The sequence below is a fragment of the Haliaeetus albicilla genome, chromosome 10, assembly GCF_947461875.1.
Source record: "Haliaeetus albicilla chromosome 10, bHalAlb1.1, whole genome shotgun sequence".
Taxonomy (NCBI): domain Eukaryota; kingdom Metazoa; phylum Chordata; class Aves; order Accipitriformes; family Accipitridae; genus Haliaeetus; species Haliaeetus albicilla.
In genome coordinates, this window is record NC_091492.1 from 12,186,271 (window position 1) to 12,208,812 (window position 22,542).

At 34.9% G+C, this 22,542-nt stretch overlaps 2 protein-coding genes across 2 annotated transcripts in view; one reads left to right on the forward strand and one right to left on the reverse strand.

The window, feature by feature from the left end:
* Positions 1–5,360: 5,360 nt before the first annotated feature.
* Positions 5,361–19,588, forward strand: SLC7A9 (solute carrier family 7 member 9). The gene is made up of 13 exons (XM_009922786.2): positions 5,361–5,904; positions 6,497–7,202; positions 8,406–8,553; positions 9,485–9,727; positions 10,346–10,471; positions 10,794–10,893; positions 12,710–12,754; positions 13,083–13,206; positions 14,962–15,065; positions 15,876–15,972; positions 16,749–16,898; positions 17,497–17,671; positions 18,625–19,588. The coding sequence occupies exons 2-13, from the start codon at positions 6,969–6,971 to the stop codon at positions 18,687–18,689; spliced, it is 1,611 nt and encodes a 536-aa protein (XP_009921088.2). The 5' UTR covers positions 5,361–5,904; positions 6,497–6,968; the 3' UTR covers positions 18,690–19,588.
* Positions 19,589–21,383: 1,795 nt separating this feature from the next.
* Positions 21,384–22,542, reverse strand: part of TDRD12 (tudor domain containing 12) — a 40,110-nt gene continuing 38,951 nt past the window's right edge. Inside the window, exon 30 of the mRNA XM_069793504.1 lies at positions 21,384–22,295. Within this exon, the coding sequence (XP_069649605.1) occupies positions 22,210–22,295 (86 nt within the window). The 3' untranslated portion in view covers positions 21,384–22,209. The remainder of the gene's footprint in view (positions 22,296–22,542) is intronic.

Genomic DNA, 22,542 nt, shown 5'->3' on the forward strand with positions numbered 1-22,542 from the left:
GTGTGTAATGAAAGAATCCTTCTAACTTCTTTAGGCACTATGTTCTAGTCCTCCACCAGCCCACTCTAATAGAGCATCCTCCCTATTTTGTACTATTCACAAATTTGTACATTCACAGTATTTTCAGTCAGCTGCAACACAGCCACTGAACAGAGCAGACCCAAGACACACTCCTGCAGAAGAAACCTTTTCCCTGCCTGACAGTGAGCCACTCCTCCTTTCTGCCTAAGTTTTTCAATTAGTTCTTCATCTACTCTATTACGGATTTATTTTTTTTAAATTTTTTCTTTTAGACCTTCCCTCCACAGTTTGCTGGTGAGAATATAAAGAGAGTAACCAATAAAAATCCTTCCAAAATGGATATATATATTTTACTGTTTCTTTTCTATCCACTTGGCTTATTACTTTGAGAAATAAAACCAGTTTATTTTCACAGAATTATTGATAAATTCATACTCACTACAACTCATTCCTTTATAGGCCAGTGTCATAGCTATTATTGCTAGGCACTATAGTATTACAAAGAAACAAACAATACTCCTCCTATTCGCAGAGCTAACAACTTTTATGCATCTTTAAAGTGCTGAAATGAAGAATTAACTATCCTGTTATGAGTAAATCATCACCTTGTATTTAGAAACAAGTTCCAAACACACTCAAGTGTGAATGTGTTGGAATTTTGCATAATCAAGTAAGTGAGCTTAGTTAGTACACAGATATTGAAGAAAACTGTACCTAAAAGCCCCAGAACTTGCTGAGATTTTAAAAAACATGTTACTTCACCTTGTTTCATAGATACTATACTAAATATAGATACTATACTAAACAAATGATTTGGCTGTTTTATTCTACTAAAAAGTCTTTACTGCTGCCAATTTTTTTTTTCTGTTACCCACCTGACATTAGCAACTTATTATTTTACCTCTACCACTGCTGACAGAGCATACCGATTCTGTTATACTGCACCTTCCTTCTGCTTACTGTATCTTCTAGTTGTAAATTGAACCAATGAAGTAGTTTCAGCTTCCTTTCACAAAACATAAGAACACTGAGAGTTCTTCAATTCCTATCAAGAAACTGAGAAGATTCAGAATTTGTGGAACTGTCTATAGTCATATTAAAGTTTCATTGCTGCATTTACCGAGCATATTCTGTCCATAATAACGGAACATAATTTTCCCTAGAAACACATTTTGATTAAATAACGTGATTTTAAATTCAAAAAGCAAACACCACCTTTCCAAAACGAAAACAAACCACTGGAGAGTCTGGAGTAAACCTCAGTAGTTCCAATGCATTTTCCAACTACTGTTAAAATATACTGGCATTACTTCTTACTCTGTTGTCAGAGCAGCTGACATATGCTGTGCTTCGGTTGTTGTGTAAATAGGAGGGAGATTCTGTTACTCAACAGACACTTTAAGGTAAGTATGCTCTAATGTCCTGTGAACTAAGGGTCATTCATTTTCTAATTTCTAGCCTATTAGAAAATACACCACCACCCCCCCCCCCCCATTTAGAAGTCATTTAAACCCAGCTGGTTTTTTCCCTTCCTCTATTTTTAAGCCAGAAAGGTGCTGTTATCTTTCTAGCCAGAACACTGCTCTCCAACAGCTCGGAAAAGAGCATCCGAAGATATTTTTTCGCCATGAAAAATTTATGGCGCTATACTGGCACATCGCATCAGGAGTTCTAAGAGCTTTTCCTCTGGGACTACAAATCCTTGGCTGGCTAGGCACAGCTCTTCCATTTAGGAGAGCTCTGAGCACTCATCCTACTCTGCAAATCTAATGTAAATAAATAAGGTAAAAATTCTACACGGTCAACCAGCTTGAATCTGGAAGAGCAGATGCACGTTAAAGGTTTCTTTACCTTTAAAAACGTGGATTCTCAGTGAGAGAGATCTCCAGATTTTTTAGCTTTGAATTTTTTTCCCTGTACTAAATTAATTTCAACATATCTATATAAACACACATTCAAATATCAAATATCTAAAGATACCATATTGTAGTACTTGAAAGTTGTTTTACATATCAAATGTTTGGTTTTGGTAAATTCAAAATTTAAAACTGAGACTTCAAAAGTAGGCAGCACAGAGCTTTGTAACCTCTGCGGAGCACTTCAGTATTCAATGCCTTCTCCCTCAGCTAGAAAAGGGCACGCTAAAGATGCCATCTTCCAAAGCCAATGTTATCTGGTAACCCCTCCTTGACGAAACAGCAATAGAATGCGACCTGAATTTTGGACTCAAAAAAGAGATCAAAGTGAGACGCTTGTTCCTCAAAGGGAAAAAGAAGAAAAGCTGGCTATATATGAGAGAAATCACCAATTCTGATCAGGCTCTGAAACACTTAAAAACTTTGGCTCCTGAATGCTCTGAAAAAACCCTAATTCGATATAGTCAAGCTAATTTTCTTCAGAGGCCATCATGATTCCTTTAGAATATCCTTAAGAAGAGACTCCTTGGGTTTTTTTGCGATCTTTTGGATACAACAACATACCCAGCATCTACAAATTTATGAAGCCTCTGAACAGCTGTGCTTTAAAAAAACCAAACATAATACAAAAAAATCTTTGTCTTACAAAAAAATGTGTACTATTCAGGCAGGTCTAGTGCAAAACCTTTAGCAAACCTAAAAATCTCTTCAACAGCCTTGTTTGTCACATGGGCAAAACCAACTACACTGTAACAAAGAACAAAGTAGGGAAAAAAATGCAGATATTTGGAAACTGTATATACAATGGGCATTAAGAACTACATAGTCATCTAATCTTTCCTATTGACTCCCCCAAGATGCAAAAATCTTGAGATCCAGTAGCATAACCCAGCATCAACACAGCTATTAAAAAAGACTGTTTTCTTATATTCCACTTGCAGCATGCCTGCAATTACTCAGAAAAAAAATTAAAATGCATTTGAGGATGACAATAGTGAGATCATCACTTCTTACAGCACATCTATTAATGGTAGGATTTAAAGAAAAGCAAGTGCAAGTAAACAGACCCGTCTTCTAATTAAAATTAGGTAACCTGCTAAGTAGCAAGGTTAGAATGGAAAGTACCCATTCTGAGATACTGCTAAGCTACAATTAAAATCTGCAAGTTAGAATGATCCTTACCATTTGCTTAAGTATTGGTCAAAGCAGAACATGTGCATTACTGCAAGCAATAAATACCAACCCTAACAAACATTAACCTTTATTATTAGTGACTAATGATAATAAAAGGTGCATTTATACACTGTGCCCTTGCTTTTCCCGAATTAAAGTTGAAAATTACTTTTTACGATTTAATTGGCAAATAGCATTTGAAAAGGTTCAAACTACACTGTTTAGTCAGGACCAGCCCACAGAGTGTTTGCTTCTGCAGCCCCTTGGAATTTGAACTCCTTGATCTCTTCATCTATGTATATATTTGAGAGGGAAGGAGTCTTTTCCCACAGCTGTAAAATCCCATTTCTCTTGTCCATGAAGAAAATAACAGTAGAATTCTTTAACTCCATGTTTATTTTTTCCTTAAGTGGCTGAGGAAAAGAAGGATTGCCAGTAAAATTGCAAATCCTTTAAGAAGCTTATAGCATCCCAAGAAGATTAACCCCTAAAACAAAACTAGACCATAAATGAAGATATCTATTTTTATAAGGAAACACAGACTAGTTAAGGTCAAGTCACTGGCAGCGATTTAAAGACACCTATTGAACAGACAGGAACTCTCCAAATACACAGTCCAGGTTGACTAAAGAAACTTTTTGCTTCGGGAAAAACTCAAGCAACATATTTTCAGTGTTGCCTTTATTGTATCTGAAGAAACAAAGTAGAGTATAGATCTGATGCCGAAAGAAAAGACATCTGGAAACATCAAGATGTGCAGAACATACCTCTGCACAAAAATTTCAATGATTACCTACACTAAATAAGTAAAAAAAAACCTAAACAAAACTTTATTTAATATAGCATTAAAGATGATGAACTCCATTATCTTTTCATCAAAATTACGTAAGGTTTTTTTTTCCCCTTTTTTTTTGTTGGTCTGGAAATTCCAGGGTTGAGATGATGTGAAACATGTGTCTACTCTATTTTGAGGGACAAAATTAGCCCCATAGTATGATTTCCCCCATTCTTTTTTCTTTTCACATTAGCTATTTCAATAATCTCTGTGGCATTTTATGAAAAACAGATGAATGTTGAGAAGATTATAAATCTTAATTTCAAAACTATCAGCTATAGAGAACATAGAAGTACATTATGTGATATCTGATCCCAAATGAGGCACCTGCAATTGATGGATATAAACCCATAAGTTTATTTAATCCTACATCACTGTTACCATGAAAAATATTTTAAAGACCTTGTAAAAGATGCAGCAAAAGAAGTTGTTGGTATCTGTCTTTTTGCATGCTTGCAGTAAGACTATAATTTTAACACTCTTTTTTCTCTTTATCTGTAGGAAAAAAAGAACTTTTGTCTGACCATTGTTCAGATAAGACAAAAGAGCTTCTCTTGAAGCTTAACCCTATTTCTGTGAAAATGAAACAAGAAAAACAGACGAAAAAGTCAGATAGTGATTAAAAAAACCCACAGCTTTGGTTTTGTTTTCAGTACTGATATTACTTTACAATCTCACTCTCGGAGAAAGACATTCAAAGCACAGAGTCTGGCTCAACCAGCACAAAACATGGCAAATACAAACCAATATAAGTCTGTTTCACATTTTCTTAGAGTCCATTTTTAGTCACAGATTTACACCAACATTACAAAAGATGGGAATTCCTGTTGATCAAGCCTGCATGCTTAAGCAGAAAGGGGAGAGAGAGGGAGAGAGAGAGAGAGAGAAACAACTGTCAAATCGTGCCAGGATACAGTTTTGTTGATACTTGCGTCCAACAATGTGGTCTTATTTCTAATCCTGTACTACTATTGTTCATGAGGCATTATCTTAACAAGATAACAAATCTTAACATCAGTGACTAACACCAGTACATCTTTTAGCTTTTAACAGTAGATGTTTATTGAAAAAAAATCAGCTGAAGTTAGATCAGGTTGATCAGGACTTACTGGTTTGGCTGTTGTACAGGAAAGGAGCTGTACAACTGCACTGCCAAAAACAATGAAGTGAAACGTGATTAAGTTTTTTTTTTTTTTTTTGCAAGTATTTTAAGGATGACTAGCTGGAATGAAAGAAACTACCTTATTTCAGCATTCAGGATAACAATCTTTTCTTCCTGGATATACCACTGTATAGAGAATGGCATTTTTCACTAAATTATTTTAATGATTTAGAAGATTTTTGAACATATACAAAAATAAAAACTTGGAACTGCAAGTAAAGGGAACACAAGCTGCCCACTCAGCTGCCTTCAGGTTAATGAAAAACAAAGGAAAAATTTCTGCTCATACTTCTTTACCTTCTCAAGATAAAAACATCAACTATTTTTATAGGATGCAGCTAATATCTGTCCACATGTTTTTAATGCGCCAATAATACGACAATTACTTCAACCTTATCTTTCCAAAGTATTTTAAAATTAAAAATTACTTGATACAAAATCATCAAAATAGACTCTTCAAATTATGGTTCACTCTCACTATGTAATATACTACTTAGGTACTGGACAAACATTCTCACAAATGGAACAAAGACTTTTTTTTTTTTTTAAAGATAAACTAATTGGACTATTGGTTTACCTGTGGTTCCTATCTCAAAGCTTCTTGGCTGAGAATGGGTTTAATGATTACCTTTTATAACCTATGTACTTAAGCTGCTGCTGCTTCTGCGTATTTTGGTTTCAGATATGGACACGTCTTGCTGTCTAACTAGCTGGTAAATCTAACGGGAGAAATAAAGAAATCCACTATACAAGGATTCCTGGACACAATTAATGCCAAACAAATATAAATAAATAAGGTAAGTGAAATTATGATTTGCTAAAAGACAATGATTAGAACATTCTAAATACATAACTTTAAAGAAAGAAGTTGGGCACAAAGCTTTAATAAAATTCAGTGACCCAAGCCCTGCATTCCTTACGTGGGCAATTTTCTGTTGTAGGTTTAATCTTAAAAGTTGGATTCATGACAGTCTCTTCTACAAATCTTCAATTCAAAAAAACCTGGCTGTCTTTATAGTCCAAAAGTTTCTGAAGACCAGCAGTACTGAGATAGACGTTCTGTCAATTTAAAATGCTACACTTTTGTAGCCAAGAATTACTGGATACTAGCTAAGTTGCCTGAACATGATGCATTCCTGAATTACTGTCTGCATAACTGCAAAATGATCTTCAACATTCAGATTCCAGTAATTATAGCTGTAGGGTCTGAGGAAAGAAGACACTTTTAACTGAATCAACTTTTGAGAATCGGGTCCTAACCTGATCAGTTCCCTTCACCATCTCAGGCTGTATTTTATTCCAGTACTATGGGAAACAAGCAAAATCCCCACACCCCCAACTCTAACTTTCAATTTGAAAACAAACTGTTTACATTCTAATTCTAAACAGAACAAAATGTTCAGTAGAAGGCATTTACTGCGAGTCAACATGGAGAAGACTGGCGATTCTTTTTGAGGCAAAGAGCTGCTAACTAGACAATTACAGCAGACAACACTTGGTTTAGCAGATACTTACAACTCCAAGGGACTGGGACAAGGCCTAATTTAACGAAGATCAGAAAGAAGGTCTCCTAGATAAGAAAACAGACCAGCTTTTGGGAGAAAGATTAAATCTGTCTGGGCCTCTGGAGGAATTCAAAGGACGGACTAGCTATAAAACCTAGATTGTTCCAGTAAGGACATCCTCTCAACTGAACGTAACCTGAGACAGAAGATAAAGACATTCACTGCCAGGTGGGTATGAGGAAAATCCACAGCAAGTCAGACGGATGAGGTGAAGTAGTCCTAATGCCTCTTTGCTTCAATCTCCGAGTAGGTAGCAAAATGGAAGTCCTTTGCCTGTGAGCGAGAGTGTGCGTGTTATGTGTATGTTTTCTGGCAATACTTACCTACATTATTTTGGACCCATATCTATCAGCAAAACTCAAACATTACCATGCTGGACTGATATTTTGTTTTTATTTCTTTCGAGATTTCAGCAAGTAAACCAAATGGGAAAAGAAAGCTTGAGAAAAAGAAAAGGAGAGAACAACGGAAAAGAGGATGGAGAATCCATTCAGAGTCATGAACCCCAAACGACAAACCTACAAAAGCAGGCAAAACTTTTTCTTTTCCCCCTTCAGTCCGTGTGCATGTGAAGGGCTGGCAGAGGGAGGCAGTAGGGGGGGTATCTGTGCACATGCATCATCATACAAAAACTGCAACTGTATCCCAATTTAGCAGTGATGCACTAATATCTTGACGGTGTGGTTGGTTTACATTTTAGGAAACTGCTAATTACCAATTAAATAGCTCTGATATAACACAATTAAAAAGTAAGAATGTTTGGGTCTTTTTTAAGTCTTTGAATTATTTTTTTTGTCTGATAACTTCAAAGTTGATCAAGTGAAATGCTTCACAGATTTTACTGTTTCCTTCTACATGTACTTCTCAGAGGCTGAAGTGGGTTGTTCAGCTCATTGCTTCCAAAAATTTGTTAGTGTTTATAGCCATAAAATAGCCACTGGTACAGAAATACAAGTGAAAATTTATCTCCTCCAGAAAACTACAGATGCTTTAGAAAACAGATGTGCCACCTGTTCTCAGCAGGGAGTGGAATTCCTCTTTATGTTTAAGTAACCTGGAAAAAGATTCTCTATGTGGTTTTAGTTTGGTGCCAAGACTGGAAGAGTATTGATATTATTAGACTAGCCATAGCTAACAGGAAAATTTAAGTAGCCCACGCCACTGTTTTTATAGCAGGAGATGCCTCAAGTTTTAGTAGTGTCATGTAACATGTAGGCGACTACAAAGTGAGGAGAACACGATCTTTTCACCACCTAACAGTATCAAGACAATTCCTGTGCACAAACACCTGAAGCAAGGAGAGGAAAACAACTGCTGAAAGAAAAGAAAAATAAGACTGCATCTAAGAAAGCAAAATTCTGAAGCTTAGATTCAGATTTTTCAAGGGCTCATAAAAGAATTTCAGTGTTTAATCAAAGAGTGGAAAGGGAATGTTCTATACAAGGTTAGATTTGAGACCCACATAATCCAAAGGATGGTTTAATAAAGCAAATACACAGGAAGGCAAAGTCCAAGTAACCGTACTTTTGGAAACAGCAGGAGTATGCCACATGATGTGTGTGCATCTTGGAAAGAAGAGAGAAACTTCACATAGTTTAATATATTTCTCTGGAGAAGCTGTAAGTTGAAAGCTGAAAAACCCCAAAAGTCAGTGATGACAATTACTGTAATTGTATTACACCAAAAATTATTATTATAAATTGCTTTACCAAAACATCTCATTTTATTTCAAGGTGGGCCTCATCAGTGGAATCTGTATGATTGTTGGTACAATTATTGGCTCAGGTATCTTTGTTTCTCCAAAATCAGTACTTGCCAATGTTGGAGCTGTGGGTCCTTGCTTAACCATCTGGGCAGCCTGTGGAATTCTTGCAACATTAGGTAAAGGAGTCAACAGATAGTTTGAATCTTTGCTTAAATCTTTCTGTTTCTGCATACTACTCTCATTCCACAAATTAGCTAATAGCACTTAGATCAAAATCAATCATATCCTGAGGAGCGTAGCAGTACTTGGGCAAAAATTTAAAATACATACTCTTTCTAAAAGAAAAATGAAGTTTTTAAAATTGTAAAGCCCATTTTCAGTTCATTTTGAAAGCAAGTTTTAGTTTTGCTTACCTCTTTCACTAACTGTAATAAAGAGAATACTTTTCTACTTAAATCGCAGGCAAAATATGAAATTTACTGGCAGTGAGCTAGTACTTCTGCTATTTTTCTACTTGTGTAACTGTGTAAATCTAATTCTATTATCTGAAAATTTAGCACTAAGCACCTCAAAATACTTCAGGAAAACAAAAGGAATTCTTTGGCCATTGTGTCAGGTACATGGCATATTTATGCAAGATGACAGCTACAGCAATAAATCTAGAAGTATCATTGCACTTTAAAGCTGAGCTTAGTAGACATTTTACTTAAAAATTGTGCACCAAGTCTATTTTTTTCAAGTTTCCAAAAGGTAGGTCAGCCAGTGCAGTTGTCACTTAAGTGCTTCTTATAGTGTTGGTTTCTTAAACAGAAATCCAACATGAAATGAGAATGCCTGTACTTTCTTTGTTGAAGTCTTAAACACCAATAGTAGTAAATCCCGGGCTGTGAATTAAAAGTTTCAGTACATTTTTTTTCCAGTTGCTCACAATTAGGATTATTTTGCATATATAGTAAAATGTACAGAAACATGAAGATTAATGATGCATTGTACGTATCCATTTCCATAACTTCTCTACCTATGAAAAAGTGATAATCTGTTCTAGCCAGTCATAGCTTAACAAGTGTATGAACTAAACCAGTAATAAATGCTTTTCTCGTTATTCAGGTGCACTTTGTTTTGCTGAGCTTGGTACAATGATCACAAAATCTGGGGGAGAATATCCTTACCTTATGGAGGCATTTGGCCCAATTCCAGCATTTTTGTTTTCTTGGACAAGCTTACTCGTCACAAAACCCAGTTCATTCGCAATCATTTGTCTCAGCTTTGCGGAATATGCATCAGCTCCTTTTTATCCAGGCTGTGATCCACCCCAAGTTGTCATCAAGTGTCTTGCAGCAGCTGCCATTGGTAAGATTCATACTTTTTAAGAAAGAGACAAGATCCATAATTGCACAGCAATTTCCGTTTGGCCCCCATCAATGAATGCATTTCAGCATAGTGAGACTTCAGTAAGTTTATCTTCATGAAGACACCAGGAAGTGACCCTACACTGAAAACAACAGGAAACTTTGGAACACAGTATAGCAAGTCCTTCCCACAATAACTACTTCAACAACATATAAAAAGGATAGGCTTAAAAATGGTTTGTTCCTAGCCTAAGTTTCTTTTATTCTTTATTTAAAGATAGCTACAGCTGTGCAATGAATGCTTATCTCTAGCAGAAAAGGAAAAAAAAATTTCGTGTGGAGATACTGTTTTTGTATTTATCAGAATGCTCTGCAACTTCAATACTTTTTTTTGTTAAAGGTACTGCCAAAATCTAATTCAGAAAACTGTTTTTCCTCACTATTTTAGAAGTTATCCAACCATAGTATGTTAAAAAACTGTATTAATAATATAGACAAACAGTGGAAGGAAAAAGCAGTACAGTAAATAAGGGGGGGGGGGGGAGAAGGTTTTAAGAGGCAACTTTTCCTTCAATTCTGACAAATTTAACAGAGAAATTAATAAATTTCTTTCTTTTAGTGATAATTACAATAGTGAATTCACTGAGTGTGAAGCTGGGAAGCTATCTCCAGAATTTTCTCACAGCTGCTAAAATGATCATTGTCACAATCATTATTGTAAGTGGAATTGTTCTCCTGGCACAAGGTAATTAAATATACTCGCAAAATTATTTTAGCTTCTGCTATGACCATTAAAAAACTTCCCATTGACAGAAGTGGCACAACAATAAGGCTCTCTTTATTCAGTGTTTTAGTTCCAGATCTCTTGGGAACTACGGTATTTTCTTTTAGAGAAGAGGGTGGGTGGGAAATGCAACACTGCAGATCAATTAATAAAAATTGGTATTAACTGATTTTAACAGTGAGATGTTTCAAATCATGAAAGAGATGTTGAAATGTTTCTTCATTTGGCAGGGATTAAAGGAATTAATTTCAACACTAATCAGTAATCTATGTCTTATTTGCAGGAAAAACTGAAAACTTTGAAGATTCTTTCAAGGACAGCAAAATTTCTGTTAGTTCTATAAGTTTGGCATTTTATAATGGACTCTGGGCATATGATGGATGGTAAGGTATCTTTACTAGCATTAATGGTTACAGTTTAACAGCCTTTAACTGGTTTATTCTCTCCCTGTAGAACTCAAAGATGTGATCTGAAAAAGCTAACACCCAAACTGTTATTAAGAATCTCTTAATGAATTCCAGAAAAAGAACACCAGTTTGGTTAAACCCCCCCAAACCCAAAACAAAATGAAACAAAAAACCCACACCCAAAACAAACTAAGACCCCAAACCCCTAAAACTCTCGAATCTTCAAGTTGCTGTTTAGTAGGGAAAGAAGCTGTACTAGATCCTGAAAGGGCTACTGCTTTGCTGCTGAAGGTGCTTAGCTACTGTGGTAATGAGAAGAACAAAGCACAGTTTAATTCCATTATGTTACAGAAAAACAGCCTTCCCAGAGCCCCTACAGGTACCCAATCAAATTCAATTTCTGGTGAAATATGTAGTGGTGTTTGATTAGTACAGGAGAACATAAAAAAAAATGTCAGAATTCATAAGGTTCAACTTTCAAATTTTTTCTTATTCAGTTTCATTTGGAACTAATGTAAAAACATTGAAGTCGTCTTCCCTGAGATGCTTTCAGTTTTAAATACCCAGATCTATTTATCCATTATTATTTACCATGATAGATTTAAGAAAACACTTCAAATTTGAAAATAATCAGATATGGATGGATTTAGGTTTTTATGTTCTACATACAGCATTTATATTTAATACTCAGAAGAGTGCTTTCTAGAATTATTTTCATAAGCAGCAGCTTATTTACTGGCAGGAATATGTAACTTCATCGGCCACAGTCCAGAAAATAGTTTAGATGTTTCATTTCCTGAAACTAAAGGGAATGTCAGTTGGTCTAGGGCTCTGTTGGCACAAATCTAATATCAAGGTCTGATCCATTAATGCTATTCTTAAATGTTCAAACTGTAAAAGTTTGCATATAGATCCATGTTTTGGAAGGAACTGATGTAAGTCTTAACTTACAACAAAGCAAGTTCCATTTAGATGCTTAAAACTGAATTTATTTTTAAATGGATTACTCTTTCAGGTTCTATTTCCAAGCTTGAGTGTCTCAACTCAGGCATGTAAGTCTGCTAATTCAGGCATTCACCTAGATTTTTTAAGGGGGCAGGGAAACTGGTGTCTAAAGAATTATTTCAATATGTAACCACCAGGCACCGACGTTTGAAAATTAGCGCGTTGAACTGTAAATACCAACTCCTCCTCACATTTTCAGAAGTGGATGAGTAAAAATCTTGTTTCAATCTGGTCTACATGCTCTAGCAAAAATGAGTATCTGGAAACTGTAATTTTGATAAATGTAACCCTTAAAAAGGTTTTCATGCCAGTTTTCTAGACAATATGACTTATAAAACAATTGTGAAACATTAGCAGACTTGCTTCAGTCCTTGCAATGGGTACGCTTGTGCTTTTAAGACTCAGACATTGCAAAGCTTGAAGTTTGAAGGCAATCTTGTAAATTTGAGATAAATGTCTGCCAAATTTTGGGTTTGTTATTCTGGGATATTTTATCTAAGGACTAAGAAAATCTCATTTCTAAATCTCAAGAGATACTTCTAAAACTGTGAGGAGGAAAAGATAATGGAGGAAAAGATGGTAAACCAAGAGGCTGGTATTTGGATAAGAAGCTCACATAGTTCTTTGTCTTGCAGTTTTACCACTTAAAAGATGGGTTGTACCTTTTTTTTTTTTTAACTGAGGAGGTAAAAAACAGTAACACAAGAAATAACACCTGACTTCATTAATATATCAGTATTTCAACATCTAACTGCTAATAACATTGTACAAATATTTTTCCTTCCAGGAATCAACTCAATTACATCACAGAAGAACTTAAAAATCCTTACAGGTAAAACTATGTAGGAAAGCAGTGTTTCTAATGACAAAAATCAAACATTTAATATTTTTGTACAAGCAGGCATGTATTTTCATTTGTTTTTAAAAGCAATGGTTATTCAAGGTTTGAGCACTAACAGACAAAACTAATAGCATCTATTACAGGCTTCATAGATTTGCATTTTTTCCTTTTTTAAAATTCTGATTTCCATGGCTCTACAATAAAGAAATGCAAGTACACCTGAAGAGCATACGAGGAAAATTAAGAGTCCATAGTTTACTATGACAACTCTACCAGCGATACAGCAATGTTGATGGAGTCTTACTTTTGCATTCTTTAGAAATCTACCGCTATCTATAATTATTGGAATCCCCTTGGTTACAGTTTGTTACGTTCTGATAAACATTTCGTATTTCACCGTAATGACTTCAACAGAACTCCTGCAGTCCCAGGCAGTTGCTGTGGTAAGCCACTTTATTTTGTAATAGAGCATCTGAAGAAGGGTGTGTGTATTGAAGTTATGAGCAAGAAGGAACCCGTAATTTTTCTTAAGATACAATCAATTTCTGCCTAAGCTGTCACTGTCACCTTTTTCCCCATTATCTACTGTTATTTCCTCATCTAAAATTTATTTCAGTAATGCTTAAACAGTAGTTCTGTCATATCCCAAGGGAAAAAAAAAAAGGAAGCAAAAGTAATGCAGTATTCAGCTAACATTTTGTAAACACTGCAGCTCAGAGGTTGACAGTTTTCCATAAACACCAAAAAGATGGAAGGAAAAACAACATCTAACTGCTACTTTGCCCTTTTCAGTGTGTCTTGTATTTGAGAAACAAGCACATGCAAAATGACAGTAGATCAAAGTTTGTCATTCTGGAGACAACAGCAAGTAGTCCATAATTCACTTCCTTCTTACTCTGGCTTTTTTTTCTTAACAAAGCTAAGAAATATCCTTTTTACATTATTGCAAGACATACCATTACAGATAAAAATCAAAGATTACATATATTTCTAAAATCTTAAACACATCTGTCCCTTCAGTTCTACTTGGTAAAATTTTCCATGCGACATTTGTCTCCAAAACAACTGCTGAGAGGTCATGCAGCAATTTTTCCTAATGTTAGTTTTTGGGGAAAAGAAACAGTATGTGACATGCATGCAAAATAAAGTGTAGCACAGTGAAGAAGTACACTAATGCAGAAATACTTAAAAATGTTAAAAAATAAAATGTTTTAAAATGTAGAACTTGGGTGCATTTCAGCATCTTGTTTGCACCAAGAGTTACAGCAATGGATATACCAAGTTAAATCTTGTTTAATAACTAGTCCTCTTCAATATACTACTAAATTTACAATCTGAACAACACACATCAGCTAGCACTAAACTCACACTAAATTAAACATCAAAATCTCACAACTGCCACTGAGCAGTACGAAGGCAGCACAGCTAAGAGCAAAAGAAGTGCACCGTATAAAAAGGTCTATACATCTGTAAGCAGACTTCTTGCTTAGCACTGATTAAGTTCCTACTACTGGACAAAGAAACAACACTGATATTACACTTGTGCAAAACCAGAACTCTTTATGCTGGACCTACTAAAAAAGTTAACCACCCCCAACTAAAAACCCAAACCCTACCTGTCAAAACAATTTTAATTCAAATTCATTTACTGTAGATCAACATACCTGCATTAGATGTAATCTACCCTGAGTAACAACATACCATGGCACAGGTAAACACTGAAGTGTAGTGAAAGACCTTAGCTAGTTTGTCCTTTACTCGTTCACCCTAAGGCCTAAGTTGTCATGCTGTTGCTACTAGCGTTACTCCTATATAGGCTGAAACTAGCTTGTGTATGCATGGCGCTCTGCGGCAATGCTTTTCGTTTTGCAGACACATCCCCAAACCAGGTGTCTTTAACAGAATTTAATTTCTGTGTATTTTTCACATCTGTCTCCCAGTGTTTCCTAAAGATGCTGCATCTCAAAACACCATGACAACAGCATTCCACTCTATAAAGGAGTGGTTCATGAATTAATCCAGCTCTTTGTTTGGCAAAGCATTCTTTAATAACTACACAAAATATACGACGTATGTTTTTATTGGTAACATACCTTAGATACCCATTTACTGTACTTTTAAAGAGGCTCCAACACTACTGAATATGCCATCTGGTAGTTAAAATGACAAAAATGATTAACTTTGATCCCATATCCCAGACATTCGGAGATAGAGTCCTTTATCCAGCCTCTTGGATAGTTCCTCTCTTTGTGGCCTTTTCTACAATTGGATCTGCCAATGGGACCTGTTTTACTGCAGGCAGGTAAGCTCCCATTCTAAATATCTTAAAATGAAAATTTTTAAAGGATGGAAAAAATTTATATATATACACTTACGTATCTACACACATAAAGATAGATTCTTCTGATCCAAATGTACAAAATGTAATTAAGTACCTGCAAATCTTTAATCTTCAAAAAGAAACAGTGGCTATGCAGGTTGGAAAAATTAGAAAATAAGGTCTCCTATTCTTAATTCAAAGCAGATACAGCACAACAGGTTTTTTTTTTTGACCCCTCAACAAATTTAAAGCTAAGAATCAAACAGTTAAAAAAACCCTACCAGTAAGAACATGACTACACCAGTAATGATAAAGATAAGAATTGTAAAGAGAAGCTATTCCTATCAGTTGTTCAATGCTTCCATTTACTATTTCAAAATATTTTAAAATTTCAAATCCATCTGAATGTGATAGGGCTGTAAAGACCAACTTTTCTGACAGAAGGTTGTCAGTGTAGTTTTTTTGATATGAAGCAAATTAAAAAGGAAATATTTAAAAGGGATACAGTAGCTAACATTTAAAATTATTTTGGAAAAAATGCAAACTAATGATTCTGAAATTAGTTTCAGGTTCACTAGTTTAACACTGGTTATTACCCTTACTTCAGTGTACTACAATACTCCTTAAATCCCACTGCATATCAAAGGAAATACTGACAAAATTATAGTCAGATGTAGTCACACAATAAAACAAGCCTGAAAATGAATTTATTATTTTTTTGGTTTTTTTAGAAATGCCAGTTAAAAGTCTAGGTGCCACACTAACTAGATTGCCTTGTTTTTATTTTGTCAGACTTGTTTATGTTGCAGGTCGTGAAGGGCACATGCTAAAGGTGCTATCTTACATTAGTGTTAAGCGTTTAACACCAGCACCTGCTATCATATTTTATGTAAGTATATATTCTAAGTACAGAAAAATTATCAACAAAAATTCTAAATACATGCTTTCACGATTTCTTACCAGCCATCTTGACACATATCTTTGACTATCTAGACAAGAAAATTGCTAAATACATATTAGGAAAAAAAGACTATATAAACCCCCCAAATTCGCAATTTGAACAGTTTCATTCCAGAACTGGATTTTAAAATTAAAATGTTTAAGAATCCACTGCATGAAAACAAATCAAAAAGTTAAATGAATGATTAGTATTAGGCAAATCCTTTCACAGGATGTGCCTGAAAGCAAGCTATCACTACCCTATTTGCTCCCTGTAAGAATGCATTTACATCTCACTAAAAAAAATTATATTCAGCGAATACATTTAAAAATAAATCTAGAATATATTGTTATTTTTATTTTAACCATTTATCTTCAAGGTAAAACAAGATAAGTTAAGAATTCAATTGCTCTTTGACTCCCAGCAACTTGAATAACCTAAAAATATATTTAGTATCTTCACTTACTCCAAGATACACAGTCAACAAATTAACGCACACAAATTTTAAGTCTTTTGACTTCAAATGGAATTAAGATTGCGCACAAAAATAAACACATGTTGGCAGGACGCGGACACCATCTTTAAAGGTGTTGCAATACACCTACCGAAATGTTTAAGCAAAAGCATTCACAGATCATACTCTGGAACACCATAACACACTGACACAAGTAAAATTCAGCCTTCTTATTATAACAGACTCTATAAATTTTTGTTTTCATTTTTAGGGGGCCATTGCTATTATTTATATTATCCCTGGTGACATCAACACACTCATAAATTATTTTAGTTTTGCAGTCTGGATATTTTATGGTTTAACTGTACTTGCACTCATCGTTATGAGGTTTACAAGAAAGGAACTCAGGAGACCAATCAGGGTGAGTTCAGCATTCAATATTGGTTTTCCTCCATTCCCATAAATACTGAAACACTAACACATCCTAAATATTTGGATATTTAAACAACATTCTCAGGCAGATGCCTCCTTGTTTGTTTTTTCCTCCCTTACCTGAAACCTAGCCATTTATTTGTAATTCTTCTCTTTGTTCCAGTTTTGCACTAGGACAAAGCTCATAAGGACTGGGAAAAGATTACACAATGTTTATTTTAATTGCACAGACCACAGGCATAAGCCAGATTTTCAGTGATGGGAAACTGCAGTCAGCAGACTACCACTGAAAGAGTACCCGAAATAACGCCCCAGGTCATTGCACTGGAGTCAGGTCCCAGATTCATTAAAATGCAAATTTTTAAACAGCAATTTGCAATACAGACAAAGAGACCTTGGTCAATGATTTAGCAAAAGAGTTTTCCCTATCTGTATTCTTGCTACTCTTTCAAGTGCCCCACCTAATGACAGAAATATTAAAAGGAAAAAAATGCATAAGGCCATAAAAATATTCTTCTTTCATATGTGCAACTTCTGTAAGAACAGCAAAAGAACAAACAAGTAATTTTGTGCTTTGTATCTTGCAGATACCCATCATCATTCCAGTCATAGTGACGTTAGTCTCTATTTTACTGGTATTGGCACCAATCATCAGTGCACCTGAATTGGCCTATTTGTACTGTGTTTTATTTATACTTAGTGGACTTATAGTTTATGTACTTTTTGTTCATTTTAAATTCGACTGGCCCCAAAAAATATCAAGTAAGTATACCTTGGATAGCCAGCTCCAAATTCAACAAAACATTGCTAAGCTTTAGATTAATGATCATAATGAAGCTCATTATGTGGTCCATCCCATCTAAATCACATGAGCAGGGTGTGGAGGGAGGCAATTTTCCAGGCATATAGTAAGAGGCATATAGTGAACTTTACTGAAGATTGTGATTTAACTCCTTCCTGTGGGAAAAAAGTGATGCCTGACTTCAGGAAAAACAAAACTTAATTCACAAAAGAGCAATACATCACTGTAGTAGTACAAAGAAACTGACTTTTAAAATTAACAGAACTATTTTATCCGTAAAGTTAGTTTTTCGACTGTCTGTATTTCAAAATATTGCTTTAGCCATTAACTAAACATTAGCAGACATACATTCTTATGCCACGAAATAGTGTGCTTTGAGCTCAGGTTATCAATTTCACTATACTTACTAAAGAAAACATTAACAGCATTAAGACCAAAAATAATCACAGTGCTGCTGAGTAAAGTAAAAGCTGCAAGAAACCAGTGTGACCATTTATAAAATTATTTTGCACAGTCACAAGAGAAACTCTTTGCAATTATCTCAGGGAAAACAGGATACACAGATATTTCTAAAAGGGTAAGCGGAACCAGCTGAAGAGGACAGAATTAGTAGTTCTATAGACATTAAAAAAAAATCCATCATCTGTCTCTCCTGCCCCCCGGGTTATTAAATATTATATAATTCTGCAATTAGAAGCATTGTACTCTATAAGAGCAAGTTTAGAAACCCTGGAATGTTGTAGCTTGGGTCTTAAGATTGTTTTTATTCCTCTCACCTTATTTTTTGAGATACAAATACAGAAAAGACAGACAACTACTCACAAGGACAATTTCCTCACTTAGAAAAATAGTGTAAGTCTGAATAGAAATACTGTTATCTCATAAAGCCTCTAACAACAACTTTTCTTCTCAGAGCCCATCACTATGCACCTTCAGATGCTTTTGGAAGTTGTTCCAGCAGAAGACGTTACTGAATAAAAATTTTTACATGTACAGTGCTATACTGGTTGAAGGAGATTCAATTTAGTTTGGCACACATTTATACTTTTGAAATTGTTACGTTCATGCTGGTGTATTATTTTCTGCAACACTTTAATACTTGAAAAATGTTAAATAAATTAAGAATAAAAGATTTCTGAGCCAGAGTAGTGTCCACCAGAGCTGTTTTCTTTGTTTGCCAATACATTACAGTATCTTGTTTTCTGCATTAGAACTACTCAAAATAAACAAGAGGAACTTTTCAGTTATGAAGATGGCAAAACTTACCAGCAACACGGTCAAAATGCTTTTGATCATGTTGCTGAAAGAACAAAGCAGCTGTCATTTACATCATCACATTCAACAGCCTACACAGAAAGCACAGAAATAACGTAAAACCAGACTAACCCATTCTCAGTTTCTCAGACCAAACACTAGCTATCAAAAAATTGAAGGACTGAGGAAGTGGGAATCAAGTAAAAATGGAAAGCACAGTTGACAGGAAAAGAGGCTGATTTTTTTTTTTTTTTTTAAATTAAAACAAGAATCAATTAAAGGTTAGTTTCTCAGGTATCCGTTTTTTCCAACACCACCCAAGTTATAGAACAGTGAATAAATGCCACAAAAATTACCCTCATCATGAACGTGACTTTACAGAGGTAACTTCATCACCCTAGAAACACTCCATTTGGTAGCTGATGAAAATAAAATACAAAAAATGGATACTACATTAACATATAGACATAAGCAGCTTTTCCTTTTCCTGCCCAAGAAACTTACGGATTCTAGGTAACATTCTTTACTACTATATTCCCTCTGTGCAAATGGATAAAGAAAGGATTTTTAGCAAGTCACTTGACAATATTTTAAAGTGATTAATTTGAGAACGACTGCTTATACTGAAAGCACAAGTCCTCTCAACAACTTCCAAGCACATTCATCCTAAATATATAACACAAGACTATTAGGCAACTGGCTTAAGATCCTAAGTCCATACTAACTCTAGCCTAGCAAATTCAACTAAAGAAGCTATTTCTATCATCCTGCAGCTACAAAGAAATAAATAAAACTTAAGCTCCTACATAATTTCATTTTGGATCTACCTACATGGAAAACCAATACCAAAAGTTGCATATAAAAACAATGGGTTCCGATTCATTTGAAGGAGATTTTGTCATTATTGTCATATCCATGAAAATACCAGTTTCATGTGCAATCAGGGTAAAACAAAAGCAAAAAGAGGGTTAAGAGTGACTAAAGAAGGCAATGGAGAACAAAACAAAATTGTAATTATGTCATTACATATAAAGTGCCTACTTGCCACAGTGTTTTGTCCCAGTCACTCTATAAAAACTGCTGTTCCTCTACTCCAGTTGCTAAAAACATCACTTCAAACAGAAGAACCATAAGGTTCAGGGAAGACCAAAGGAACAGAAAACTTGTACGAGGAATGAATATCTACAATTTTGAAGGCTGAAATGGAAACACGTGATTGGGGATGAGGGGAAATATCATGACAGAGGTTCATGGGCAGAGTCATAAAGTGACAAGAAAACGGGAAAAGCAAGCTATCTGTTCCAACTACAGAGGGTACAGGATTTCAAGCAGACGGAGCAGGGATGGCTTCAAGACACAGAAAAAAATATTTCTTCACAAAATATGTTGTTTGACTACTGAATTCCTTAGTGCAGGATAAACGTTAGAAGTTTACATATGTTCCAAAATTCAACTGAACTAATTCAAGTAAGTCCACAGAAAACATCTTCCTCATGAAGACCCTGATCAAAAATTGCTTGAGGCCAAAAGAATATTCTTGGAATGTACTGCTACTTTTTTTTTACACTGGTCTTTATAGACTGGCTCTCGGCAGCTGGTAAGAACATTATGACTAAAACTAGCTTTTGCTTCTACCTCATACAAGGTGTCTTGTTTTTCAAACAAAAATTACAGGTAATTTATGTCTATTAAATAACCCACTAGATTTATCTACCAGCAGAAAAATCACCTTACATTATATTTAGATATCACACAAGTCAAAGAACAAAACACGCAAAGGAAAAAATCCTGCCTCATCACACCTTTTTTTTTTTTCTAATTAGGTGATTTGACAGTCATCTCTTTGCATCATAATGCAGAACAAGACCAAAACACAGTTACATTAGCTATTTCCTTAAGTACTCTTACAACTGTTATAGCTTTGCATGTACCTGTACCCAAGTAAAAGTTATATGTAAGCTCAGTTGTATTCAGGTTCCCAACAGCACTAAATTTTTTAGCCATACATCAACAATTACAACGGTTTCTGTCACATGGCAGTTTTCCACTGGTATCAGCAATATTCTTAAATATTCAGAAAGAAGCAGCTTTATTATATGCTAATACTAGAAAACCTGTAACTGCCAGTGTAAACATATTAATAGAGTCCTCCTCCCATTCTTGAAGTAAAGGTATCCCAATGTTCCTTGAAAGAATAATCCCCAACGAGCAAGTATATTCTTCCTAGTCAAGAATACAACAATATTTTAGGCTTCTTAAAATAAATCTGTAAAGTCTCATCTCTATTCTAAATAACCATATAGTTATGTTGGGGAAACTAATGTGTTTTAAAATCTACAGATGCAAAGAGATCGATACCAGATTTATTTATTATAAATATATTTTACATCACTATTTTGCTGCAAAATGTTCTGGATGTGCACAAATCTAACAGCAAAAAATTATTTACTGGAAGATGGTATATTAAAAGGCAAAGCCTTAGTGCTAAACAGACAAAATTTTATTGTTCATTTGCAAACAAGAAAAGTTTTAGATACATGAAATGAGAGGTAATGAAATAAGAGCATTCATGAAAAGTGAAAATGTCAAATCGAAAACAAATACCGAATCTACTATCACAGTGCTCGTTCCACAAAAGCTGTGCAGCAGTTAGTTACTACAGTGAGCTGCACTGTACAGTATTTCATACCAAGTCAACATGTTCCCAATCTAGTGAAAAAAACTGCCACTGGAGTTGAGGCATCATTTCTTGATGCAGAACTGACAAATGTCATGATTGCCAACAAACTGATACTGTGTGAATGCAAAAGTTATGGTAGAAACAATCGACAGATCATTAGGATTTGTGAAACTTCAAAAAATTACTAATTGCTAATACAGCAAATTCACTCAGATAAAGTAAACTAGAAGCTCTGTAATCACTAATGAATTCAACTGCTTCATAACCCAAGTTTAAATCTTTAGATGTGTTTGGAGAGCACACATACATATATGCACATCATCATTACAGCCAACAATTTTAAAGTGAAGGCACTGGAAAACATACACAATGTTCTTCTATGGAGGATTTCTTCAGATTGTCAGAGCCCAAAGCTAAGGAGTTGGTTTGCTATTTTCCTCCTAAAATTAAGGACAGTTCTGCAACCTACACGTTTAGTTTCATCAATTTTAGTGGAAAAAACTCATGCAAGAGACACTATTTTGAAGCATAATTCTTATCAGAGGGAAAAGATGTGTCTACAAATTACTCATCACTTTCTGTTTCACTGTCTTCTGAGGACTCAACCAATTCTTCCGTTACTGCAGCAGGGCAATACAGTTTTTTAGTACCTAGAAGTAATTAGCAAAGTAACATTTATAAAGCAAGAAAAAACAAGAGCTTCAGAACAAATATGTAGTAGTACTAAAAAAATCAAAACCAAGACAACACCCCAACTTTAGACTAGAAACCAGACCAAAACACTAAAAAACTACTTCAAGCTGCTTTTTGTCTGTGCTATTGTGATAGAAAAATACCCTGCTGCCTACAGTTCACTATTAGAGGTCCTCTCATGTGTTTTCAGAGAATTTGAGCAAG